This window comes from Lissotriton vulgaris, chromosome 6 (assembly GCF_964263255.1).
Source record: "Lissotriton vulgaris chromosome 6, aLisVul1.2, whole genome shotgun sequence".
Classification (NCBI taxonomy): Eukaryota; Metazoa; Chordata; class Amphibia; order Caudata; family Salamandridae; genus Lissotriton; species Lissotriton vulgaris.
The window spans coordinates 513,715,553-513,742,791 of NC_141694.1; the positions used below are offsets into that span (position 1 = coordinate 513,715,553).

The 27,239-nt window shown below is 43.4% G+C and overlaps 1 protein-coding gene across 7 annotated transcripts in view; it reads left to right on the top strand.

Annotated features, from left to right (window-relative positions):
• Positions 1–27,239, top strand: part of MYO6 (myosin VI) — a 924,144-nt gene that overhangs the window by 584,793 nt on the left and 312,112 nt on the right. For all 7 annotated transcript variants that reach the window (XM_086926522.1, XM_086926523.1, XM_086926525.1 and 4 more), the window contains exon 17: positions 26,631–26,726. In XM_086926522.1, coding sequence (XP_086782648.1) covers positions 26,631–26,726 — 96 coding nt within the window. The remainder of the gene's footprint in view (positions 1–26,630; positions 26,727–27,239) is intronic.

The window sequence follows — 27,239 nt, forward strand, 5'->3', positions numbered from 1 at the left end:
CATTTAATTATGAGGCACTCTGGTTACACACAAACCTCTGCAGTGTATTAACTAATGGACTCTCATAATGTACAAGAGGGCATTTGCCTCTGAGTACCAACTTTTTTTATTTTTCATTTTAGTTGCGTGTTATTTTACATGTAGCTAACGGACGGTGAAACATATAGAATATTTGGGGGGTTTTGGCCACACCTTTTGTACGATTTATATTTTGAATTCACATATTTCAAAGTGCTTTCATGCATGATAATAGAGTTTTGAAGTAATCAAATATTTGCCTAAGATCGCACAACTTAAGTGAGATAGCTGTGATTCATTAATTTTTTCTGGTTTCATTTTGAACAAATCAGCCCCTTAATGGGTATCTAGTTGTCTTTCATTATGCTAAGGCTCTTTTTTTAACTTCTTTGTGCAGGTAAAATATATAGTGCAAACTTGACCAGAAGTAATTGAGCTCTTTCATGAGCAGCAATTGCATTACTCAAGGTCACATACATTTTTTATAGGCACACGTGAGATTAAGATATTTGCCCAGAATCACAGGATATTCACACTGAGAATTAAACCAGGCTCCCAAGTTTCTAAGTCGGAAGCTTTGGACGTAACACCACATCCTAGGTAGAATAGGATGGTGGCAGGCTGAATCCAGTATAAGACCTCTATTTTTTATCCATTTATCACAGAAATGTTGCTTAAAATTGCATCAATATGCAATACTTTCTTCAGGGGGAGAACACACTGAACCGTCCCCCATAAACATCGGACCTGCTCATGCTATAATTCAATCATTGGTTTTACGCTTCACCACTTTCAAATTCCACCAGCCACGACTGCCATCCATCAAATGTTCTTTTTGCATTCGTCACCACATGGATGACACCCTACATGTGCACTATAAACAACAAAGGATCACGCTGATGGAACTTCAAGCTCTACATGACCCTGCTATGCAAACACCGCTCATTGAATGATTACATTTGAAGCAAGTATTAATTTCAATCCCCCCTCCCCTCAACCCCACCTCATGTTGTGAGCAAAATTGGATTAGAGGAAAAGGGACTAAGACAGGTATAAAATATAACCCACTTGTCAAATACAACAGCCCAAGTATGCACAAGCTCAAAAACTCTAGGCCAACGACAGCACCCATACCAGCACTGTCCTCATAACTGTCGACAACTCATGTTACTGGAAGTCTTAATCCAAGTAAATCAAGCAGAAGAAGAATTGATTAAGTGAGACTGGGGATGGGGGGATTGACTCCAACTACGATTGGAGAAAGAGGCACAATTGTTTTGTTTTTTAAGGTGCTAGTGGAGTGTGTACATTTTCAGAGGTTGATACAAAGTTGGAACAAAATGGTGCCCACCTGCCTGAACCAAAAGACATAATGCTCACAATCTGCTAACTATCCAAAAATGCCTAGTGTTTCTTTTGAGTCCCTCAAGAAGAAGCTACCACTGCTGATAGGTTTGCATTAACTGGAAGGCTCTGGGGGTGCCACGTTTGCACATTTGCAAAGGGTCAGAGAGAAAAGGTGGTATTGCTGATCAATCCAATGTCATACTCTGGTTGGTAGAAAGGAAAGCACCATAGACTGATTAGTTTGAATTGTTTGGCTGTTGGAATAAATGCATCAGATCTGGATTACTTGTATAGAATACACCAGCTGATCTGACAGTACAAGACTCCCACTCTGTCCATTATATCTCATAGGTTGGGTGTTTCAGCTTCTTATATGAATACACAAGACAGTACAGCAGCAAATTAAAGAGCCATGTATGGACAACTTGAATGTATTTTATGCCATAATAAATCGATCTACAGAACAAACACCTACCCCATAATTCACTATCCACTATAGTCTCAAGACATATAGAGATGAATATGGCTGATCAGAAGGTGAAAGACCCAAAGAAATTGAAGAGCAAAAGTACTGACAAAAGTGAATTTTCAGACTGCCAGAAAACCCTAAAAAAGATGTAGGCTCTGATACAGCCTTCCTGTAATCATGGATTCCCTGAGGTTTTAGGAATCTCTTTTGCAAAAGACTTTGAAATAGAAAGGACACACAAAAAAAAACACAATTCACTCAGAAACTTCTAGACCACCAATCCTCAAGCCACTCAGATACCAACATACTGAAAGAATCTTAGAACATATGAGAAGGGTCAAAACAAATTAAAATCGGGCAAGAATTGACATATAAATGTAAATCCAGTATTTGTAAAGCGCAAACAGTTACCCGGAGGCATCCCGGCGTTGGGGGCCATCGGGAAGATTAAGCAAGCTTTTGCCCAGAGTCACATGGTGCTGGGCTGACCTGCCGCCGGTGCCGGGGACACAAGGGGATAGACTGGCTGCTTCTGTCTGCTTCAAAAAAAAAGAGGAAAATCAGACAAGAGAACTAGAACTAGTTGCACACTTATGTAGTCTAAAAATAAATGTAAAATGTAAAACAGCATCCAAAGCCGTAGATAGTTACAAGGAGGATCAAGACGGCATACCTTCTTGGTTACTGATTATTCTCTGTTGCTGAAGAATAGTAGTTAAAACCATTATAGAGGTTAAAGCAAACCCAATTGTGGGAAGAGATCTAAACACCGATTGAAAGTAGGCATGCATACTGTTACTCTCAATAAATGCTTATAATGGAAGTAAGGAAATGGTCTGACAATTACTGAGCATCTTGCGATATGTGGAAGACTTTTTCAACAGAGGTACTGATAGAACTTTTCTCTAGTCATCAGGGATTCAGACCTGTTTGGATTGTATGCTTAGGTTTTTCAGGGCATACACAATGGTGCCACCTTAAACATATGAGCAGGACATGGGTCAAGAGGAGATCCAGATTTTTTATTTTTTATTTTAAATAGCAGCCTTCATTCATTTCACAGTAAATGGGTGTAAGAAATTGGGTTGTTTGTTGACTGGGGTGTGAGTCCTCGTCAAGCTGCAACCACCATCCTTGTCAGGCTGACGCACAAGCCAACCTTAAATTAGCCTGTTCTCAACCCTCTGGTTGGTTGGCACAGAGCAGGCGGGCTTATTATAGAGGCTATATGTAAAGTATTTGTGCATTACTTCAAACAGTGATCAAGTGAAGACACTACAAAACAAGCATTGGCATAGCCAATCGGTCTTGCCTTTGTTATCTTATAAGTGTTTAGCCATGCAGCACATTATCAGCCGGTGCCAGCGCAGGGTGAGCTATGGTACCCTACCACAGGCCGTCATTCGACGTTCCTGTATAGTAATGTACAGCGCTGGGTGCACTATGTGCACTACCACATGCCGTTACTAGAGGTACCTGGAGAGATGGGCTTCAGCTCTTGGAGTTGCACAGCTCCAGACTGATGGAGAAAACTGAGCGCTGAGTGTAGAGGCAGGAGTAATGTGTATTTGTAGAGCATATTATTGCCCCCGAGGATATCAGGATGGGCACTGACCTATCAGCTTGAAAGCAAAACAGTCAGGACAGATGAATGAAGTTTAAATTCACTACAAAGAGTATCTAGGCTGTAGGATGGCCACACAGAAGAACAAACCTACACTTACTACTCCTCGAAAATGGATTAATAAGTATCACTGAATCAAATTAAAAAAAGTAGCTCTACTCAAATTGGTATTTAATTACAGTTTGTATGATGAAAAAGTTAAATCGTCATTTTGTGCAATTACAAGTTATACGTCTAAATGCAAAAGAAGAACCAAGTTGAATTTGTATGTTTCCACCACTGGAATGGGCCCTTACTAGTATGAGGAAAATAACAACACTAGGCAGCAGGAGCTCAAATTCAGAACTATTAAAACAGTTAAACAATTGGGCAAATAATAACCATCACTATCGACTACATACAGACAACTTGTGTGTTGAGGCAGATGCTTTCCCTTGATGGAGCACGACTACCTTGCAGATACATGTTTGATGGATGCTCCCCTTACCATGAAATAACTTCACTTCAAGGCCTCCCTTGGCACCAGAAGCCTTATGTGTAAGATAAAGTTACAATATTTAGGAAATATGTGTTCAATGTGAAAGCATTTTTGCACTTTTTCCCCGAGGAATAATATTTGCAAATCAGTGTTTTCAATGTAATTTCGGGACAACACCGACATCTTCAAATAATGAAGGTAGGGCATTGACACTGCATGATAGATTGGACACTGACTGAGGCTGCCCTCACAACAGCGCAAAGCAGGCAGTCCTACCCCGAGAATGCAGTGAGACCGATCACAGCGGCCTGGGTGACACCTGAGCTCTCACTCTGCTGCCTAGGCATGAAGGCGCGTCCCTTAAAACTGCACACCCTGCCCGGCCTGCGTGTAACCCATACCTAGCGGGTATGGCCTGCTGAACAGCTGCCCATTTAACTTTTCGTACTCAAAGCGGATGGGAGCAGTTTTGTTTCAACCCCACCCGAAACGCTTTATAGCTGACAATATATAAAAGTGCGACTTGAGGGTTTTGCAACATAACAGAACAATTAAAAAACCGAGGAGAGCAAATCTAAAAGGAAACTCGCTTTTCTTAAAGAAAGCTGTGACTGCACTGTAGGTGCCGCGATGAGAAAGGGGGAAAGAGCAGAGGAAGTGTGCTGGCCATGAAAGGGAAGTGCAACATGCACACTTGTGGGGAAGTGCTCTTTCACTCAGGACCCGTAAACCTTAACCGCCAATTGCCGTACTGCCAATTTAAAATTTAATATAAAACAATAATTAAAAAAAAAATACAACAAAGAAAAATACAGGATATGTAAAGTTGTTCACAAGTTGCAATATTACTGATAAAAATAGAATCAACAACAAAGATAAACACACAAAATGTCAAGCTGTTTAGAAGTTTGCCGTATTGCCTATCCAATGAGTGCCCATTCAAAGTGGCAGTTAACTCGACCTCCCGGGTGCTGCGGTGCTTGTTCAAATAAAAAAAAAGTTCATGAGCAGAAAGTAAATTAGAAAAAAAGCAGGAGCCTGCAGGTTCTGTGTTGATACCCCAGGGGCTGGCAGAATAGCTTAAGCCCACTTCCAAGGATCCAGGACTGGGGTGGCATCACCTGGCAGGGTAGACTTACAGATGGTAGAGGCGGGGTGCAGGTGCAAGATTGTTGGAAGCCTGTTGCGTCTCTGAGCCTTCAGATCAAGATGCCAGCCAACTCACCCTTGGAGTCACGCTGGGTCTTGTGTTAAAGAGATGCAGGTCCAGTTCCTCTCACCCAGACAAGAGGGCAGCAGGTAGGCGTTTCAGGGTAGCAGTCCAGCAGAGCAACAGTCCTTCCTGGCAGAGTGTCCACAGGTCCAGAAGTGTACTGAAGAGTTGGTGTCCGAGCTCTAGTTTTTATACCCAGTAGTACTTTTGTAGTGGGGAGAAGCTTCTATAGGTATGCTTTTAAACTGCATCGGTGCCCTACCTTCCTGCTCCTGGCTTGGGACTAACTACTGGGGTATGCAGACCTTTTTGTGAAGATAGGATACAGCCTATTCAAGTTTAAGAGGGGCTGGGCCCAGCTTCTCCCTCCCATCCGGTCAGTGATGGTGATCCAGTCACACCTAAACTCCCGATTGTGTGTGGCTGTCTTAGAGGCTCAAATGTCAATTGCACCCAATCATGTGACCAGAGACAGACGGCAAGCACTAAATGGCTAAGGCAGGAAAATGGCAACTTTCTAAAAGTTGCATGTTCAAAATTGTAATTTTAAATCCAACTTCACCATAAGTTAGGATTTTTCATTATAATTCCAAAGACAACAAACATGAACAGGTTATCTGCTCCCATTTGAAAATTATATCTCATTAAATGTAATAAAGGAACTGCAATGCTATCTTATGGGAGAGGTAGACCTTTCAGTAGTGAAACATTACTTAAGAGCACATCCTACATTTTAAATATGTTGCACCCTGCCTTCTGGGCTGCACAAGGCCTACCCTCATGGTGACTTATGGGTATTTAAAAGAAAGGTTTGGGCCTGGCAAAAGGATATTTTGCCAGGTTGAAATTGCATTTGATTGCAATTGATTTTGGGAAGAGTACCATTTTATTACCTCAGTTTGGCTCAGGAAAGCTTCTGCCATTCTCCATAGTACCAAGGGGCAGGTGGAGAATCCTGGTCCCAGAAGAAAGCCTCTATGGACAATTCTGTCAATACTCTTGGTAAGTCAAAGACCTAGTCTAGCACTTCCAGGAGACAATTTGACAATTTACAGCATAGGAAAACTTCTTATCTAAGTTGGAAAAGTAAATGGCTTAATGGTAATACCATGTCATTGAAAGGCTTTTGGAGATCACAATGCTGAAAATGTTGAAAAAAAAGGCTTAACTTGTGTCCGACGACACTGAATGAAGAAGGGACTAGTTGCTTAAGGACGATGGTGGCACATGTTTTGAATACATTCTTGGTCCAGGTTGATTGAACAGTTTTTCTACAGTTTGGAGTCTTCTAAAACCAGGATGGTTACAGCTTGCATGGCCAGATGGGCAAGAATCTCACTAAAAGGAGACCAAAAACCTGAAGCAGGTCCTATAGAGGAATACATCAAGACGTGTGAGAACTTCTAAGTGATATAAAAAGGTCAATTGCAAGAAGTTTAGGAAAAGCACATGATGCAGACTGGAGAGCTATGGCAGTGAATGTAGCTCTAAAAATAATAGTAAACGCACCTCCAACTTAGTCAAAGGAAGGTTCAATTAGCATTGTCCAAAAAAACATACTTTGTGCTAATCATGCAACTTTCTCAAGGCCAGCCAGTTCACCCAGAGTTCCTCCATACACCGACATCGCCATGATGAAACACAATGCTTCTAGCAGTTTGTCCTGGTAATGCTTAATGACTTGTTCTTCGGATCCGTTTATTTTATTCCCCTCATTGTTGCTGCCCCACCTAGAAATTATTCTACATGACATGATAAGGATGCCAGCTCCTGCTGAGTCATCTGGAAGTATATTTCTTATCTTTACTTTACATGAACACAGGAGTCCAATATCTTAGTGAACCTTTAAACTGACAACAAGTTTTTAAGAACAAGGTATGCATCAAATGGAAAAGGGCACAGAAGAACGAGCATTTGCAAAGCAATAGGTCTCGCATTTATGAGAGTTTGAGCTAGTGGCATTGTAAATGATAATGCCTTTTATTTATGTGTTGTTTTTAAAACAGATAAATAAAAGGCATTGTCATTTACTATGTCACTAGCTTAAACTCTCGCAAATGCGAGACCTATTGCATTGCAAATGCGTGCTATAAAAATTTAGAAAAAGCTCTAGGAGAGAGCGGGTCCTGTCTGCAACAGCAGGCAGGACAACGCAATTGGAAAAAATATTGTTTGGAGGCTGTAATTCAATCCTACTGAGCGACAACACAGGTAACGGGGGGTGTCGCCATTGGAGGTTACAAACGGAGACAAGGCGGTACTAAGGAGGGACTACTAAGCCTTTTTGACCACTGATCAGCCACAGTTTACAGTGGACAAGGACAGAAGCCAATGAAAAATGTGGGTGGAGTGTGATAAATAAAAAACTAATTATTTACGCTGTTCGGAATTTCTATAATTACCCAAGAAAATGGTAATGCATAAAATGAGGAGCAGAGTCCGTGGTCTTCGAGGTTAGAAGGGATTTATTCCAGAACTCGAGTTAAGGGAGACCTCCTTCACCAAGCTGGTTCAGGAGTAGTCTGCTTTACTTGGAACATAACAGCACTTATATACAATATGAGTACAATCAAAAAAAAGGAGTTCCCCCGGACTTGATTCAATCATTCATGATGTAATCATTCGGAAGACATAGCATTCTTGTTCTCGTTCAAAGAATAACCTGAATAGACATAGACAAACATATTGCATCGGGGTGATTGTGGTGACAAGTTACAGAGTTGTTAGTGTCTGGGGACAGAGAATCGAGGCATTGTTACAGGGTCATTTCTGTCGGAAAGGTAAAGAGGACGAGGCATTGTGCGTTCTTTACTTCTTACACAAGGGCGGTGATGTCTCACAATGGTGTGTGTGTGCAGCGGGGAAGAGAGAGAATGGGCTGTAGTAAACTATTCTTCTTCGTGGCTGTCTCGTGTGCTTGATTAGGTTTTCCCTTGGTTGTTAACCCAACCCATGGCTGTCCTCGCAAACTGGGAGATCATTGACGAGCGAGAGCTGCTCGTTCGGTGACAGAGTTAGGGAGGGGGGGTTTCCGAGTCAACCATCTGACTGACTCTGTTCTGGTCTAAAGGAGAATATCGAACGTGACGGAAACCCGTAGGATACATGGTAGCTGTTCATTATTCTTTACATGTGCCAGTATTATGAGAGAAAGAGCAGGCAAGAGGGGGTATAACAGGATTTGCGCTTGAAGTAGGAGATTCGGCTTGCCTGGTCGATGTTAGGGTGGATAGGATGCATGATGGGACACCAGGCGGAAAAGGGAGTTTTTTAATCAAATTCCACATTCCCTCCTTGTCCTATAGAAACCCTATTACAGAAATTCTTAATCAATTTCTATATTCATCAGGTCGTATACTTGTTCCTGTAACATGATCATTTCATTTTTCTTTCCTCTGTTTCGTGGACAAGGAGTACAGGAAGTGGCACACAGTCCACAAAGGGCGGGGCCACACTGGACACAGAGGCAACAGGTGAAGATAGTGGCCAAAGCGAGGCCCAGGACTGTTAGTGCCTTCCACCCCCAGGTGGACAGGAGATCCCACAACCAGCCGGTCAGGGACCATGTGCCGGTGTCCGTATCCAATTTGTCGGATAGTACATGGAGGCGGGAGATAGCAGAATAAACTGATGGGGCGTTGTCTGGGATAAATACACAACAACTGGACCCTATTACCTTACACACACCACCACGGTCGGCTAACAGAACATCTAAAACTATACGGTGCTGCAGTGTCATGAGCCTATCTGCAGCTACCTCAGCTGTAATGTTATTTAAGGCGCCAGTTGTTTAATCTATGGCGCCCTGTACTACACAGGTAAGTTGCCGGATGTGGCGACTATTTGCCATAGGTCCCCAGAAAGGGAGAAAACCTTTAAAGAAGTCTCCAGCTTCTTGTCCTGCAGTATCTTCTGCATCTATGACCCCCCTTCGCTGTCTTCTAACTTGGGTCAGAGGGTCAATCAGGTGGTAATTGGCAGGGGCTGTGTAAGTCGGTGGTAATAGGAATGTGATGTAGCATTTTCCAGACCAGCCTTGAGGCAACCAAGTGCGAGCATGGGGTCCACAAATGAAATAAGTGTTTGGGGCAGTTAATATGGTCAGAAAATCGGGAGCGGGCAGTGTGTATGTCCTATCACACTCGCTGTTCCCCATTACTTCCCCTTTTCCTTTCCCCCTTATGCAAAACGGGCCGTTTTGCGGTACTACCCAACCCCCTTGATCTGTCCGTCTTTGATCAACGGAAAACATTTCCCTGAAGGAAGCAATGTCATGGAACTGAGAGTAACTAATATTTTCGGGATCTTCGGCCCTCCCCCAGGTCACAGTGAGATCCACCATTTTAGAAACAGCCTTTACTATTTTAGTCTTTACTTCGTTCCAATTACTCTCGTTTTTCAATTTGGTCGGGGGAATGTTTCTGACTGAGGCAGAGAATATCATGGCCAGTGCATAGGCAGACCCTGAATAACCAAACAGGAGGGAGAAAAAGGGCATTCCCTTATGTACGGAATGTGGCATCAAGCCACAAACCCAATAGTTTGTCTTGTTGACTATGAGTTGGTGTTTATGGAGAGTGGAAATGAAAGTATTATTTATAAATTCCTTTCTTCTGTCCTCGAGGTGTGGGGGAAGATCAACATGGGAATGCATAGTGGTATTCTTTACAAGTGTGGAAGAATGCGGAGGAAAAACTGTACATAAGATCCATCCCAGACAGGCTGCTACACAGCAAACAAGTAACATTGTAAATAGAAAAATCGAGAACCTGCTATGCAGTAATTTTATATAATTAGTCTTTTTCCATTGGCGCATCGCGTCATTTCTCCTCATAATGTCTATGGATTTAATATAAAAATGTCTCTGGACACGAGATCAAAACGTCTCCCAGCAGCCGCTTCACCAAGAGCTTGTTCCTGGGCTTAATTAGCCACCGGTGCGTTACGATCAGGTGTAATGTCTTTAGTCTGTTTTTGGTGAGATCGCAGTCGCGATCGGTATTCCTGTTGAGGAGTGAGTTCTGGAAGTGGTGAAATTATATCCGGGGTGTTTATAGCCGTTGAACAGGGCACAGTGTCTGAAGGTGTAGGTCCAAAGAATTTCCGACAGTGGCTAGCGTGGAGCCATCCTTTGCGTCCTTCTACTTTGACGGCCGTCCTTGTGGTCAGGAGGACTAGTTTGGGAGCTGTCCACCTCTTCTCCAGGGGGCAGGTACGATCGAAGTTCCGCACTAAGATCCAGTCGCCGGGCCTGATGGTATGCTCTCCAGGCGTGGTGTGGTCTGGAAATGCTGCTGTAACCTGTGAACGACAAGATTGGAGTGCAGACATCAAGGAAGCCAGGTAATCTGTCAACATATTAGAATCAATTTCAGTCAGTTTCCTAAGAAAACGCGACACCCCAGATGTTAGGAGGTCTCCCGAATGTTATTTCGAAAGGGTACAGTCCCGTCCGGGAATGTGCCACCATCCGCATGTAAAAGAGAGCAACCGGGAGGGCAGTGACCCAGTCTATCCCTTTTTCTGCACATACTTTGGCTAGTTTTGTTTGCAAGGTCTGGTTGTGCCGCTCGACCAGGCCGGCTGCTTGAGGGTGCCGGACACAATGAAATCTCCAGGAATATCCCAATAAAAGAGAAACAGCCTCCATTAGTTTGGAGGAGAAAGGCTGTCCATTGTCTGAATAGACGACCCTTGGTAACCCATACCTGGGGAAGAATTCTCTCACTAATTGCTTAGCGATTGTCTGGGCACCATAATCTGGGACGGGGTATGCTTCAGTCCATCGTGTCAGTGTACACACTACCACTAGTACATATTTGTACCCTCTGCATCTGTCCATCTGGATATAGTCCATTTGGAGGACTTCGAAAGGATGATCAGGAGGCTGGAATCCACCCTGTTCTACTGGTACTCCTTTACCAGGATTAAATTGGCAACATATCATGCAAGTTTTTACTTTTTGTTTGGCTGCAGCTCTTAGGTGTTTGTTAAACCAGATGTTCCGTAAACTATCCAGCATACCTTTCTCGCCTAAGTGAGCGGGGCTATGGACCGTGTCAATTATGACTTATACCATGGAATCAGGGAGAAACCATACTGTTCGGTCTTTGGTCATCCAACCCTGATCAGTCTGGATCCCTCCTTGTTCAGTCCATTTCTTTATTTCATCTGCGGTGGCATGTGTCTGAATGTCTAGCACATCTTTAAAGGGGTCCCTCACTATCATAGTGACAGTCTGTGTTGGTAACTGAGAGTCTGATGTATTCACTGGATTCTGGGCTGTCTGTCCGCTAAGTCATTTCCTTTAGATATGGTGTCTGTAGCTTTGGTATGTGCTTTGCACTTCAGAATAGCTAAGGCTGTAGGTAGGTGTATGGCATCCAGTAGGGCTTGAATCAAGGGACCATGTTGTATCTTGGCCCCATGTGAGGTGAGGAAACCTCTTTCTCGCCATAACACTTCAAAATTATGAACTACACCGAATGCATATTGGGAATCGGTATAAATGTTAACTTTCAATTGCTTTGCCCATATGCAGGCCTGTGTCAGAGTGATGAGCTCTGCTGCTTGGGCTGACAGGATGTCTATTCTTTGGGTCTCTATAACTTTACAGTCCGTTGTTACTGCATAGGCTGCCACTAACTCTCCAGCACTTGTCCTCATGCACGACCCATCCACATAAAGTGTTACATCAGGATCTGGGAGTGCAACATCTGTTAGGTCTTGTCTTGGTTTTGTCACTACATCGATCATCTCCACACAGTCATGTTGTGTCGTGTCATCTGAGCTTCAGGGAAAAAGGGTAGCGGGATTCAATACGTTGCATCGTCTGATCTCTATGTGTGGCTGAAAGAGCGTTAGTTCGTATCCTGTCAGTCTTGCTACAGTCAGGTGTTGTGTCTGTGTTCTGTTCAGAAGGACTTCCACAGCATGTGGCACTTGTACTATCAGAGGATGTCCTAACACTATTGAATCACTTTGTCTTATTGCCAGGGCTGTAGCCGCAACGGATTTCAGGCATGCAGGCAAAGCTTGTGCTACGGGGTCCAATGTGCTAGAGAAATAAGCACAGGGTCTGTTTCTTCCTGCTTGGTCTTGTGTGAGGACGGATAGTGCTGTTCCGTCACGTTCTGTCACGAACAGGGTAAAATGCTTGCTGTAGTTCGGGGTGGCCAAAACTGGTGCTTAACACAAAGCCAGTTTCAGAGCTTCAAATGCTTGGGAGTGTTCTGATGTCCAAGGGAGAGTTGTATGAGAGGCTGCTTCCACTGTGGTTAACTGTATGAGTGGCTTGACTATGTGGGCATACTGAGGGATCCATTGTCTGCAATATGAAGTGAGACCAATGAATGCACGCACTTCTTTCTGTGACTTTGGCTGTGAAATTGTCGGAATCAGTTGGATTCGTTCTTGTGTCAGTTGCCTACCCTCTTTGGACAGCAAATGTCCTAAGTAAGCCACTTGCTGTGCGCAGAACTGCAATTTTGAGGGAGACATCTTGTGACCTTTGTCTGTCAGGAAATGTAGGACTGTGAGAGATGCTTTTTCACAGTCTGGTTCTTTCCTTGCTGTGATGAGGATGTCATCTACATACTGTATCAATGCTGTGTTGGTAGGCATATTGATACTGTCAAGTTGTCTTTTTAGTGCTTGGCTGTAGATGCTTGGACTTTCTGTATAGCCTTGGGGAGCTCTAGTGAACCTGAAACTTCGTCCCTTTAAACTGAATCCAAAAAGATATTGACTGTCGGGGTGTATAGGAATGTTGAAAAACGCATTCTTCAAGTCGATGACTGTGAAAAATGCAGCTTCGGGATCTATGGCAGTCAATAGTGAAGAAATATCTGGGACCACTGGATATTGTGGGATCACACATTTGTTCAGTTCTCGGAGATCAACCACCAGTCGGTAGACCGGGGGTGCCTGAGGGTCAGTTCTTTTGAGGACTGGAAGAACTGGATAATTGCAAACATTTGAATCCGTCTCTATCACCACTCCATGTTCTATGAGTTCTTGGATTATTTTCAGTAAGGCTTGTTCAGCCTCGGGTGGAATCTTATATTGTCGTATACGGGGTAGGACTACACCCTCCTTGAGCATGACTTGATGTGGGGTGATGTCCATGTAACCGACATCAGTCGAGCTTTTTGCCCACAAATGTTGTGGGATGTCATTTAGTCTGGGGTCGAATTCTTTGACTGTGAAATGTCCTTTGAAATCTCGTAAGAACAATTTTACTCCTTCCGGTGAACAGCATATTACTGCTCCTAGTTCTTTGAGTGTCTTGATTCCTAGTAAATTCTCTGGGCACGTTTCTGTGAGGACCAGATCAGTAGTACGTGTCAGAGGACCCACTCCTAAAGAGACTTGTTCAGATACTTTGTTTATGATCGGTTTTCCTGAAAAGCCCAGAGATATATTATGTGAGCCAGAGAGAGGAACCTCTGAGACTTCCTTATGACTTATGGTAGTCCTACTTGCTCCCCTGTCTATAAGGAATTTTCTATCTTGTCCCAGTAAGTGAGCTTGTACATATGGACCTTTCTGATCCACTGGAACTGGGATAAGGGGCAAGTCACTTTCTCTCTCAAGGCTGTCTCATGCATATGGCTCAAACTCGGGGTAATCTGACTGTACGCTCTGGTACATCTGCGTGGCAGCGGCAGCAGGCATCTGAACCTGTGGCGGCGTAGAGCATCAGGCTCTCACCCCAGATCTCCAGAAACATGTCTGGTGGTGGCAACTGAAAGCAGCCACTTAGCTGGACACTAGTGGTAGGTTATTTTTCAGGGGGCATCTCTGGCATCAGTGTAGGTTTAATGTGCTGAGAAGTTTGATACCAAACTTCTCAGTTTTCAGTGTAGCCATTATGGGGCTGTGGTGTTCTTAATGACAAACTCCCAGCAACATATACTCTTAATGGCAGCACTGCAGTTACAAAGTCTAAGAATGTACTTAGACACTGTAGGGTACAGGGCTCATGCTCCTGTACCCTCACCACTGGTATAGTGCACCCAGCTAGAGGGGTGACTGACCTATGCAAGGGCAGTGGGTTGTAGGCATGGCATGTGTGCCAAGTCGACTCTTCACTTTGTTCTGCACCAAAACACGCAGCCTGCAAAGGCAGTGGGCGAGTGTAATGGCACAGGACCTCTAAGGGTGGCACAATAAGTGATCTAGCCCTTAGAGGCCTTCTCTGGTCACAGTGCCCTGGGTACCTGTTGTACCATTTACCAGGGCTATCCTTCGGCCAGAGATGCCAATTGGGGTTGGACTTCAATGCAGTTTTAGGGAAAGAACATAGGTCCTGGGTACCTGATTAGCACACTCAGTCAAAGCACATCAGCAATTCAGCAAAAAGTGGGGGCAACCATTGCAAAAGAGGGCACATTCTCGCAGCTTGTTCGCCTTTTCTACCAGATCGTATAATCGCCTCTGGGTGGCCAATGCATGTTTGCGTGCCGCGTCATCCTCCAGGTCTCGCAACTCCTTTTGTTTGAGGAGTATGTTATGTCTCACTTCGGGGTCAATTTTCCCATTACATAGTGGCGCTTTTTCTAAGGCCTCAATGTCTCGCTCCAGTTTCTCACCCATGGCTCTCCTCTCCTTCCTCTGTCCACCCATTTCTGCTTGTACATAGTCTCTTCCCACTGCTTTTTGCGCTTCCCAGAGAGTACTGTCCAATGTCACTGATCCACGTTTTCGCTAAAGTACAATTGCGTTCGCTCTCTGAACTTTTCTTGAGCGTCTTTGTCTTTAAAATACCAAGAGGCCAGGCACAGTGCCATGGAATAGTCTCTAGTGGGACCCTGAATGTGGACCTCTACTGATGAGTGGTCAGAAACACCCCTTGCTTTAAGTTGTGCCCCGTGGTAGTGTCCCACATGTACGGATTGTGTAAAAAGGTGGTCTTGCCGTGGCACGCAACCATAACATGCGTATACTGTCTCCTGGCTGGATTATGAAGTCTCCAGAGGTCTGAGAGGCCCATCATTTATGCGTACGAACTTAGGGGGGAGGGCTTCCCACCGTGGGCTTTCCCGACAGTTCTATCAATGTCAGGGGACATCACTGCGTTCTTATCCTCTCCCATGACGAGTAGACCTGGTGTCATATCTAATAGTATTCTGCTGAGTTTAGGAAAGGTTCCGCATGGAGCTTTGGCAGGTTGTAAGCGGAACACATGTTCAGATACCATCGCTCCCACTTCCCAGCTACCACCAAGAACCGTTCTAGCGGGTCCTGCAACATGCAGTGTATCAGAATAGGTGCTGTATTTTTAGTGAGGAACGCCACCCCCCGGGAGCCTGATGTGAAACCCACGTGTGCACGAAGTGTGTACCCAAATCTTTTGAGTGCAAGGTAATGATTGCCTCGTAGGTGTGTCTCTTGTAGGAATACAAGGTCAGCGGAGTGTCTACAGAGGGACTATATGACCATAGTCCACTTTATTTTATCCAGCAGCCTGTTGACATTCCACGTCATGATTCACAGTGTATCTGTATGTTGTGGTGCCAGGTCAATAGTTGAAAAGTTGACGTCCTGTCCCCTCTCCCGTTTGCCAACCCTGCCCCCTTGCACTTTAGGAATTGCCTTGCAAAATGAACTTGATGTGTTATCTCAAAAGTGGATCACATGGAACATTGAATAACCATAACTGTAAAACTTAATGAAACAGTCCCAATCCTGTTATCCCCCCACCCTGCTACCCTGCAATGGAGGTTTAAAACTACTCACATCCCCAATGTGCAGAGCGCCTGTCGCCCAACAGAAACCGTTAGTCTAGAACTCGGGTTGGTTAGCGCTGCTGCCTATAGGCTGAAGACAACCCTCCCGCTCACCTTCCTTTACCCGCTTTTGATTTTGACCGTTTACACAGCAGTATTGAAGTTGCATCTTCTGCCCCATTGCCGAGCGCGGAGGGCTGCGGAGCCCGAGCCGTGCCTCACAGCATTCACGTTGATTTGTGATCAGTGTCGTTACGTTTCAGGCTTAGGACCTTCAGGTCTGTCCCACCACTCCTTGCACGCCCGATGTTTTTTTTTTTTAAACATCCGGTCTCTGGAGTTTAGTCCTTGGAGGAGGGCTCCTCCCTGGGCTCTCATTGTGTTGCTCCTGCTGCAATGAGTCCTTTGGGTCCCTGCGTCTACTGCTATTTCCCTCCAGCAGCAGTTTGTTGGTTGATCACCCTTCCTCCAGCCAGCTCCATATATCGTCAGGTCACTTGAAGTACCTAGACTTGCCATTGTTTATCAACCTAAACGTGGGTGGTAAGAGCATCATGTATTTAATGTTCTCGGACCACAGAGCTCCTTTTACCTCCTGGAATGTACGTCGTTAGCATTGGACCATGAGGGTGAAGTCCAGGAAGAAACCAATAGTTGTGTTCTCAAATGGCAAGTCCCCCTTGATTCGAGCGACCTGTAGAATCGCGTTGCGGTCTTAGTAGTTTAGGATCTGAGCAATAATAGTCCTTGGGGGAGCCCCGACTTTGGTGGTGGTATCGGTGCCCTATGCGGCCTTTCCACCAAAAATTATGTTGAGAATATTTTGGGCTGCATTATGAGGTCCTCTAGGAACAGGTTAACGCTGGGGCCTTCTGCCCCCTCCGGCACTCCCACCACCCTGATGTTATTTCTGCGGGCCCACCCTTCTTGATCTTCAAACTTTTCCGCCATTATCCTGTGATGGTGTGCAAGCTGTTGTATCTGCTCCTCCATTTTCTTGTGCGTGGATTGTAGCTCCTTTATGCTATTTTCCGCTACAGTGACTTCTCGGAGGTCCTAACATTTTCCAAATATCTTTGGACCTGTTTGATGAATTCTCATGATACTTCCCTAAGTAGGTTCTTCATGCCAAGTTCATGCAGATCGGTCAAGCAGGGCACTAGATGTAATGGGTTGGGATGGTCCCAAAAATGCCATTTCCGATTTTAAATCCAATAGGACTCGATGCTTCTTGATCAAACTCGGCATGTTAAAAGAATTTTATGCAAGGAAGTGCTTTTAATTGCTTTGATGTAAATTTGTTCTTTAGTCTTGAGAGATTATTGGTTAAAAAAGTGTTCTAGTCTGGCCATGAAGATGTTACATTTTGAAGATATCTAGATTGTTTATTCATAAATCCTCCACTGATTAATGAATCCAATAAAAAAAAATAAGGGCAGACCATCAGACAAAGTGTTTCTTCTGACTGCAAATTCATAAATCCGCTGCACACTGATAGGCTGGCCGACTTTACCCAACCTAGTGAACCATGCATTGTGTTGGGGGAAAAAATACATAACCGGGCGCTGTCAACCTATCCTGACCCCAGTCAATGTGGGGGATGGGGGTGGGGCAAAGGGACCCTCTGGCAATAAAATAAATATTTAAAACATTATTTTTATTGTGGGATTTGTAAATCCTATCCTGGATTCGTAAATCCTAAACTCGGCCCATGATTTGCGAATCCAGGATATTATTTGCAAATCCATTATGGGATTGTAAAGGGAAAAAACTGCTCTTGGTCAGATGCCACATGTGGGTATCGCTCACATGCATCGGGTTGGAATTCCAGTCTCTGCCAATCCCCATTTCTTATGGCCAAAGGCCATGGACATTAATAGGGGGTTTACCCGGCTAAAGTCACAGGGACCTGGGCTGACTAAGTAGTGAAAGGAAGGGGTCCCAGTTACATGAGAACAATAATCAAGAAAAAGTAAAAATATAAGTCAACCAAACAACAAATCTGTCCACACTGTTTTAATCACAATGGGAACGTATATTAAATATACAGTGTATTCGAACAATAAATAAGTGGTTTAGCAGTGCCCCAAGTAGGGAGAGGAAGTAAGGAAGGGAGGTGGTTGGTGATCAAGTGAGGATGAAGTGAAAGAGAAGAAGGATAATTCTAGAGTGACAGTACAATCAAAAAGTATGGAACTTTTGTCAATGTTACATAAAATGTACAGAAACCGGGACCATCAGTTCAAAACAATTATTTCAAAGAAAAACATACTCCACATAGTTCAATAAATGAAAGAATAGGGCGTGAAGTTGATATTCAAAGGCAAGTAGTTGTCGACGTTTCAACCCTCATAAATGCAGGTATTAGTGCTATCCTTGCTGTGGGGTCTTCATCAGGACAGGAAAGGGGGACACATAACCTATTTAATATATAAATAAGTAGTTTAAGCACGGGAAAGATTATCCCTTGATATATCATAACATGGCAGCACACAAATCCCGTGATAGGATTGGTAAAAGGTATACAGGCTACAATAAGGCTCGACATGGTTTCAAAAGCGATATCAATTAAGGGCTATACTTGTGTGAGCAAAGTGCAATTACATTGATTGGGCTAAACAGTCACTACGACTTGTTATACAATGAGGGACAAATGGATAAATACGGACAAAAGCCGTTGGAGATAAGCCAGCCCGGAATGGGTGTATACGGCCTAGCAATCATAGTACATAAAGATAACTACTCATTGGGACCTCGTAATACATCTGGGGCCCGATAAGTCAGGACCAGAATGCAATAACCGGGTCTTGTGATAATCGTACCTGATCATGTCTGGTATTAGTGTGGGCTATTAAGTCATGTCATAGTGTCAAGGATTGGTAAACTTACCACAACGTGGTATGTACAGAGCACGCACTTGACAAAGCTGTGTGGCTGATTACAATCAAACAGATCAAGATTGAAGTAGAATCTATCAAGGAAGAATAATGCGGACATTGAGGAGGCAAGTTTAGAGAAGGCAATCTGCGATTGAAATCCAGGAAAGTCTTATTAATGACACTATATGGTGGACTCACCATTTCGTAGTATAGATAGCTCGTTGGTGTGAAGGGCTCAGAGGGCGGTCGTAGTCTAGAGTACCGGCAATATTGTGAATCTATCAAATATAATTAAGGTAGACATTTTAGGAAAGGAATTAACATGTTGGAAAACTGATGGCATCGAAAAACATGATGCAATAACCAGGGAGTGGTAAGAAAATGGAGTTTGGTCCTTAGACGGGGGGCAGCTGGACCCAATATAGCAATACAAAAGACAATTTGCTAGCCCTCCCACTTATTTCGTCTCGCTTATAGCTCATGAGACTAACAAACAAAAGGCCAAATCAATTTGTTTGTATGGGTAATATTATTTAACCCTTTCACTCATATTTTTTTATTGAAATTTATCAATTTCATGGGCAAGAAGAACACTTCATAAACACTTACAAAAACATTTACAAAAAATACATTTACACATATTTACACCAACTAGACATCTATCACATATACTACGCATCAACCAATAAGCAACAAACTTCTTATGCGAATGGTATTTCTCAACTCTATGAAGAAAAAACAGTTGATTTTATGAGAGCTAGTCAAACAACCATTAACCCGGAAAACGGGGGTGTACAAGAAATGTCTACGGCAGTAAACAGAAGGCAAATCAAATTATTTCCAACAAAATTATTGAACCCAAGAAGGGGGGCACTGATTCAGGAATTTATCTGCCGTTTTTGCCGACGCGTTTCGAATCTGTGATTAGTTACAGATTCTCCTCAGGGCTCTCTCAGTGTTTTGATTCTTTATATCAGATGCGGAGGGCTCTCGTGGGTCAGATTGGGCACGAAAGGCTGTGCATCACAAATCAAATAGGATGGAGCTTTAATTCTTAATCGAGTCTGGCGTTGATCTCTACATCAATTCCTCATCTGGCTCGTTTTTAGTTAGTTTTGAGCGACCTAAGGTTTCAGATTTTTGCACAGGGCGGCGGTCGCCATGCCGTGTGTTTGGTTTCTGTGTTGATTCCGAACTCAATTAGTAGCGGGAATGCGTGTTCCCTGTCCTTTTCTGCAGCGCTGCTTACTCGCGCTTACTATCGCACAGGCGAACCAGGAAATGCTTGCGTTGTTTTTGTAAGTGTTTATGAAGTGTTCTTCTTGCCCATGAAATTGATAAATTTCAATAAAAAAATATGAGTAAAAGGGTTAAATAATATTACCCATACAAACAAATTGATTTGGCCTTTTGTTTGTTAGTCTCATGAGCTATAAGCGAGACGAAATAAGTGGGAGGGCTAGCAAATTGTCTTTTGTATTGCTATATTGGGTCCAGCTGCCCCCCGTCCAAGGACCAAACTCCATTTTCTTACCACTCCCTTGTATTGCAATAACCAGGGAGGGCACTCACCAATTGGCTATTTGAAATACACGTTCAAGCGGGAATCGTGACAGTTGAAAAAACTCCTCGAGGCATCTGAAAGACAGTGCGAGGTGGAGTTGTTAAGCGAGCCGCTAACAGAGGAAAGAACAGCAGCGGCTAGCTGCTTCAAGTCTGGAGGCTGGTGGAATACTACTTACGAGGTACGGAATGAATCACGTCCTGGACACCACTCGGATTCGCAATGGCGAGGCGCGGTTCCGGGTTTGGTGATATCACCATGGAGATGAGACCACGTGATGCATCTCACTCGCATGGAAATGGTGAAAAGACTTCATTAGTTACCCTATTACAGTAAACTTAGAGAATCTGTCATAGACTCGAGCAAAACTTCACATTATATGAGTAACAAAATTTAGATTGTTACTTAGATAGGGGGTGGCGTACCTCTCACACGAGGGTAAAGGCCACACATCATTATTGTCAATTGAATATAGTACATGGGGCTTTGAGATGTGTAGATAATCACCCAGAGATTTGTACATTGGAACAACATTCTTGCGGATATGGCCTATCCCTCACAGAAGGAAGACAGTTATATAACATCATCAGAGAAGATAAATGTCAGGCACCATTGCAACCTATTACCACAACATTATGCAGAATACGACATACCCCACGGGGCGAGGGAGAAGGTCAAATAGCATCCTTATTCTGCATAATGTTGTGGAAATGCTAATTTCTTAATTTCTAAAGAATGTTGTCGAAATGCACAATCCAGTGGGTGAATAGATACACATATTAATGCATCGTTTATAATACTCAATAGGTTGCAATGGTGCCTGACATTTATCTTCTCTGATGATGTTATATAACTGTCTTCCTTCCCCTATCCAAGCAATGCTATTCATTAGGATATAACGTATTGAAGATCCTAGCTGTTTGTCACTTCCTAGGTTATCCATGTCATGGTATTTAACAATTTACCGCTTATTTAACTGGGCAATCTCCCGGACTCATGTGGTCCTTATTTTACTTGGTTTCGATAAATGGTATACGCTCCTAATATCACAATCTAAATTTTGTTACTCATATAATGTGAAGTTTTGCTCGAGTCTATGACAGATTCTCTAAGTTTACTGTAATAGGGTAACTAATGAAGTCTTTTCACCATTTCCATGCGAGTGAGACGCATCACGTGGTCTCATCTCCATGGTGATATCACCAAACCCGGAACCGCGCCTCGCCATTGCGAATCCGAGTGGTGTCCAGGACGTGATTGATTCCGTACCTCGTAAGTAGTATTCCACCAGCCTCCAGACTTAAAGCAGCTAGCCGCTGCTGTTCTTTCCTCCGTTAGCGGCTCGCTTAACAACTCCACCTCGCACTGTCTTTCAGATGCCTCGAGGAGTTTTTTCAACTGTTACGATTCCCGCTTGAACGTGTATTTCAAATAGCAAATTGGTGAGTGCCCTCCCTGGTTATTGCATCATGTTTTTCGATGCCATCAGTTTTCCAACATGTTAATTCCTTTCCTAAAATGTCTACCTTAATTATATTTGATAGATTCACAATATTGCCGGTACTCTAGACTACGACCTCCCTCTGAGCCCTTCACACCAACGAGCTATCTATACTACAAAATGGTGAGTCCACCATATAGTGTCATTAATAAGACTTTCCTGGATTTCAGTCGCAGATTGCCTTCTCTAAACTTGCCTCCTCAATGCCCGCATTATTCTTCCTTGATAGATTCTACTTCAATCTTGATCCATTTGATTGTAATCAGCCACACAGCTTTGTCAAGTGCGTGCTCTGTACATACCACGTTGTGGTAAGTTTACCAATCCTTGACACTATGACATGACTTAATAGCCCACATTAATACCAGACATGATCAGGTACGATTATCACAAGACCCGGTTATTGCATTCTGGTCCTGACTTATCGGGCCCCAGATGTATTACCAGGTCCCAATGAGTAGTTATCTTTATGTACTATGATTGCTAGGCCGTATACACCCATTCCGGGCTGGCTTATCTCCAACGGCATTTGTCCGTATTTATCCATTTGTCCCTCATTGAATAACAAGTCGTAGTGACTGTTTAGCCCAATCAATGTAATTGCACTTTGCTCACACAAGTATAGCCCTAATTGATATCGCTTTTGAAACCAAATCGAGCCTTAATGTAGCCTGTATACCTTTTACCAATCCTATCAGGGGATTTGTGTGCTGCCATGTTATGATATATCAATGGATAATCTTTCCCGTGCTTAAACTACTTATTTATATATTAAATAGGTTATGTGTCCCCCTTTCCTGTCCTGATGAAGACCCCATAGCAAGGATAGCACTAATACCTGCATTTATGAGGGTCGAAACGTCGACAACTACTTGCCTTTGAATATCAACTTCACGCCCTATTCTTTCATTTATTGAACTATGTGGAGTATGTTTTTCTTTGAAATATTTGTTTTGAACTGATGGTCCCGGTCTCTGTACATTTTATGTAACATTGACAAAAGTTCCATACTTTTTGATTGTACTGTCACTCTAGAATTATCCTTCTTCTCTTTCACTTCATCCTCACTTGATCACCAACCAACTCCCTTCCTTACTTCCTCTCCCTACTTGGGGCACTGCTAAACCACTTATTTATTGTTCGAATACACTGTATATTTAATATACGTTCCCATTGTGATTAAAACAGTGTGGACAGATTTGTTGTTTGGTTGACTTATATTTTTACTTTTTCTTGATTATTGTTCTCATGTAACTGGGACCCCTTCCTTTCACTACAAAGGCCATGGACAGCAGGGGTTGGCAGCATGCGACGGGTCATGGTCTGTGTCCAAGCCCTGCTGCTTACATCTAATGACCTTACACAAAAGGATTTGGACATATATCTGTGTCCTTCCCCTGCTGCCCTTAGTCAAAGCGTGGGTTGACATTCAGTGAGGGTTGTGTGCCAGACCTGACTAATGGCCAATTGTTGCATCCAACCCCACCTATGCACAGCCAAAGGTTGTGCACAGTGTGCGTTGATTGCCCATTGAGGACTGAGTGCAGGTCCTGGCCGCAAGCCAGTCCCTATGATGAAACCCCACTGTGTACAGCCAAAGGCCATGAGGTGCTGCTATATGATCAAAAAACAAAAATTCACTGAAGGACAAAGGTTAAAGTGAAGTTATAGTTAGCTTTGGTTACACCCTTCCCTTCCTTCAGGTGCTGAATTCAACCCACCTTCTCCCTCTACCCCACCTCCCCCCTCTACCCAAACTCCCCCCTCTACCCAAACTCCCCCCTCTACCCCACCTCCCAACCATTTGACCATTCTTCAGCAAGAAGTGGCAGCTCTCCTTCTGAAAGCAGAAGTGGAGGTAGTGCCAGACAAGAAATAAGCCATGGTTTGCTACCCACATTACTTCCTTCTGCCCAAGAAGGATGGTGGTCTGCACCCTATTCTTGTTCTCAGGAGCCTCAATTTCTTCCTCAAAGAAGGAGTTCACAATGCTGACCATAGCTCAGGTTCTACTAGTGTTGGAGCTTGTAGACTGGATGGTGTCATTTCCAGGGTGCGCACTTCCACATCCCTATCCTGCAGTCCCATCGGAAGTACTTTCGCTTTGTGGTGGTTTCTACGTTCTACCAGTTTGTGGTACTGCCTTTTGTAATGACATCGACACCTCTAGTCTTCACCAAGGTGATGGCAATGGTTGCAACCCATCTCAGACGGTCGGGTGTGCAGATCTTCCTGTACATCAAAGACTGACTCCTCAAAGCCAACTTTCCAGAAATCGTCCTGCACCACCTGAGGTTGACAACTTCTCTGTTGTTTGACCTGGGCTTTTCGATCTACAAGCCCAAATCTCCCCTGCGTCCCTCCCAATATCTCTAGTTTATAGGATCAGTACTGGAAGCCACTTTTCTCTGTGCCATCCCTCCTCTAAAGAGGATAGCAGACATCCAGGAGATAATTCGGTCTTCCTGCATTCTCCTAGTCACACATGTATGTTGGCACATGAGGACCTACAGTGGTGCCTCCACAGGCAGTGGCTACAGTACAGGATATACCTGTAGGATTTCATTGTGATCTCCAGTGGTGTGGCAGATGTGGCTTGGTGGGGGAACAAGACAAACCTGACATATGGGATGGCCATTCCTCCTCTGGTCATGACTACTGTAGTGATGGATGCTTCCACCTTTGGGTGTGGAGGTAACCTGGAGGATCTGGTGAGCAGGAGTCTCCGGAGTAGCAGGTTCTTCATATCAACTTGCTGGAATTGCAAGAAATGTGGATGACGCTCAAGGCCTGTCTCCCCTCCATTGTGGGTGGTTCATCAAGATCTTGGCGGACAACATGACTGCAATATGGTATGTCAACAACAAGGGGGAGCATAGTCTCTCCTCCTTTGTCTACAGGTTCAGCGACTGTGGTCTTGAACACAGCGCCAAGGGATCTGTCTCACCGGCAATCACTTACCGGGGTCTCTGAACATCATAGTCAATGGCCTGAGTCAGTGTTATCATGCCGACCAGGAGTGGTTTCTTCTACCCGAGTTAGTCCAAGACATCTTTGCCCAGTGGGGATCTCCTCAGGTTGACCTATTCACTTCTTCAGAAAGTGCTAAGTGCCAGTAATGCTCCAGTATCCGTCAAGGGGAACCTCAGGGGACGAGCTTCAGTTGAGGTGGGACTTTCAGCCCGGCAAGTTTCGGACCGAGTCTAAGAATGCAAGTAGCAACTAAGTGACTTTTCCTTTGTGGTGAAGCTCTTGGGTATAGCCAAACGTTGCCCATAAAGCAATGCATGAAAATGTTTTGGTTGACCTGGAGTGACCCCCAGAGTCTCTGTGTGGATGATTAAGAGAATGGGCGATAATGCTTCACAACTTGTGATCTACTACGAAAACAGAAAATCAGGCTTGGAAAAGTCACACCACATCCCATGGAGTAGAGTGTTGATAGTGGATGCTCATGGCCCTGTTGCATTAAAGGCTGCTGATTGGCACATAGGACCACCTGCCAAAGATGACTGTCCTTCAAAATATGAATATACTCATATATGGTCTGGACAGTTGCTATTTCAATTCTTCCACTCTGTCTGAAACCTGACTGGTTATTGCAGAGGAGGATGTTGTTTAGCAATTGTGACTGGTATTACACATACTTTAACCAAATAATCAATTTTTTTTGGACTAGGAGTTTGAAAATGAATGTGTCTTTTTAGTGGTCCAAATCCTTGCTTTAAGTGTGCAAATTAATTATCAGACCAACAGTCTTAAAGTCCTTGCACCGCATGGGTTCATATGTTCTTTCCAGGTGACTGAGGTTACCTTTTTGGCAGTGCAGTGACTTAGCCTGTTTTGTGAACAGAGAAGATTCATGAGATGACTGAGGCAGTGAGTGTCCTTAGGAGGAATGTGGCTGTATTATCAGCACAAGGTGTTATGAGTTTGGCAGAGTTGTTTGACACTATGACCCATTTTTATGCCAAAAGAGTTTTCAATGGAATCTCTACAAGAAAAGGGCAAGGTTTCTTTTTTAACTTAACCAATAAACGATATCTAATGAAAATAATTTGTAGTTGAGTTCAGAATCCGCTTTATAGATGAACATGTTTGTAGGCTGACCATCTATTCTATTTTTAGACCCCAAAAGTAATTGTTTACCAGTTTGTGGAAGGGTATGTTCCACATACTCTAGATACACAAGTTTTTTTCAATGCTACCATAGAATTTATCATTAGAACAAAGATGTGCAAGTATACATAGATATTTGTGATAGTACCAATGTATTTCGAATTGCATAGTACACATTGATTTATGTGTATCTAATCCTTGCTTTCGGTGTGCAAATGAATTATTGAACCAACAATCTTAAGTACTTGCACCTCCTGGGTTCCTATGTTTTGTTTCAAGACAACATGAAATGGTTTCCTAGTCCTTTACCTCAAAATGTCCCCTCAATTAGATAAAGCCTTTCTGTAGCCAATATCAACTTTTGGCAAGCAGTTAATAATAATAACTTTGCTGCTTATGTCAAAAGGTATTCCCAGCTGAAAGGCATCAACAGCTCAGACATTGCTGCTTGGAGTTTAAGATATTATTGGAAAAAGGTAATGGTGTCAAACTGGACATTCTATCTTTTGAAAACACCATTCAGGACTAAATTGCTTTGTAGCAGTCTGTAAGCTTCCAAAGTAGCTTCATCTCCCAACTTATTCTGCCATGAGTTTTAGGCTTCTGATGAATAAATCTCAATGTGTTAATGCCATCTTCATTTCTTTCCATTCATGATTGTCAGTTGATATTTGAATTCTAATTTCAGATTCCCAGGAAGTCTAAACTTACTGTTCACAGGAATATTCGAGATGATGAAGGCTTTATTGTCCGACATTTTGCTGGAGCAGTCTGCTATGAAACGGTATGTGTACTTATGTGTGCAATATTTTATTGACCAAAGACTTAGATTTTATGAGTGAATTTGTCTATTTATTTTGACCTTTTCAAGTGCAACTTACCCCAGGGGCAAGCTGCTGCTGAACAGAAGTTTAAAAATAATTACCACAAAAGAAGAGCACAGAAGACAAATAAAATAAATAAAGTTATGCAAATTTCGACTTTAAAATGGGAGAAAGAGAAGGGAAGAACACAGAGCAAAACAAACAGCTCCACATTTTCCAGGCATTCATATAGGAAATTGCAATGATACACATATCAAACTAAAATAACAGAACTAATAAAAATCTTCAATCAAGGCCAAAAGAAAAATGTGAGTTTTAAGACCTTCTTAAACGAAATTGTGATGATCTGTAGTCTACAGTGTTGTTAGGAGAGTTTTCCCTGAACAGAAGGATGATGAGGCAACTGGAATTTGCCATGTCCCTTACGCTGAACACCCTGGATGCCTGAACCTTCTCAGCCAGATAAAAAGGAT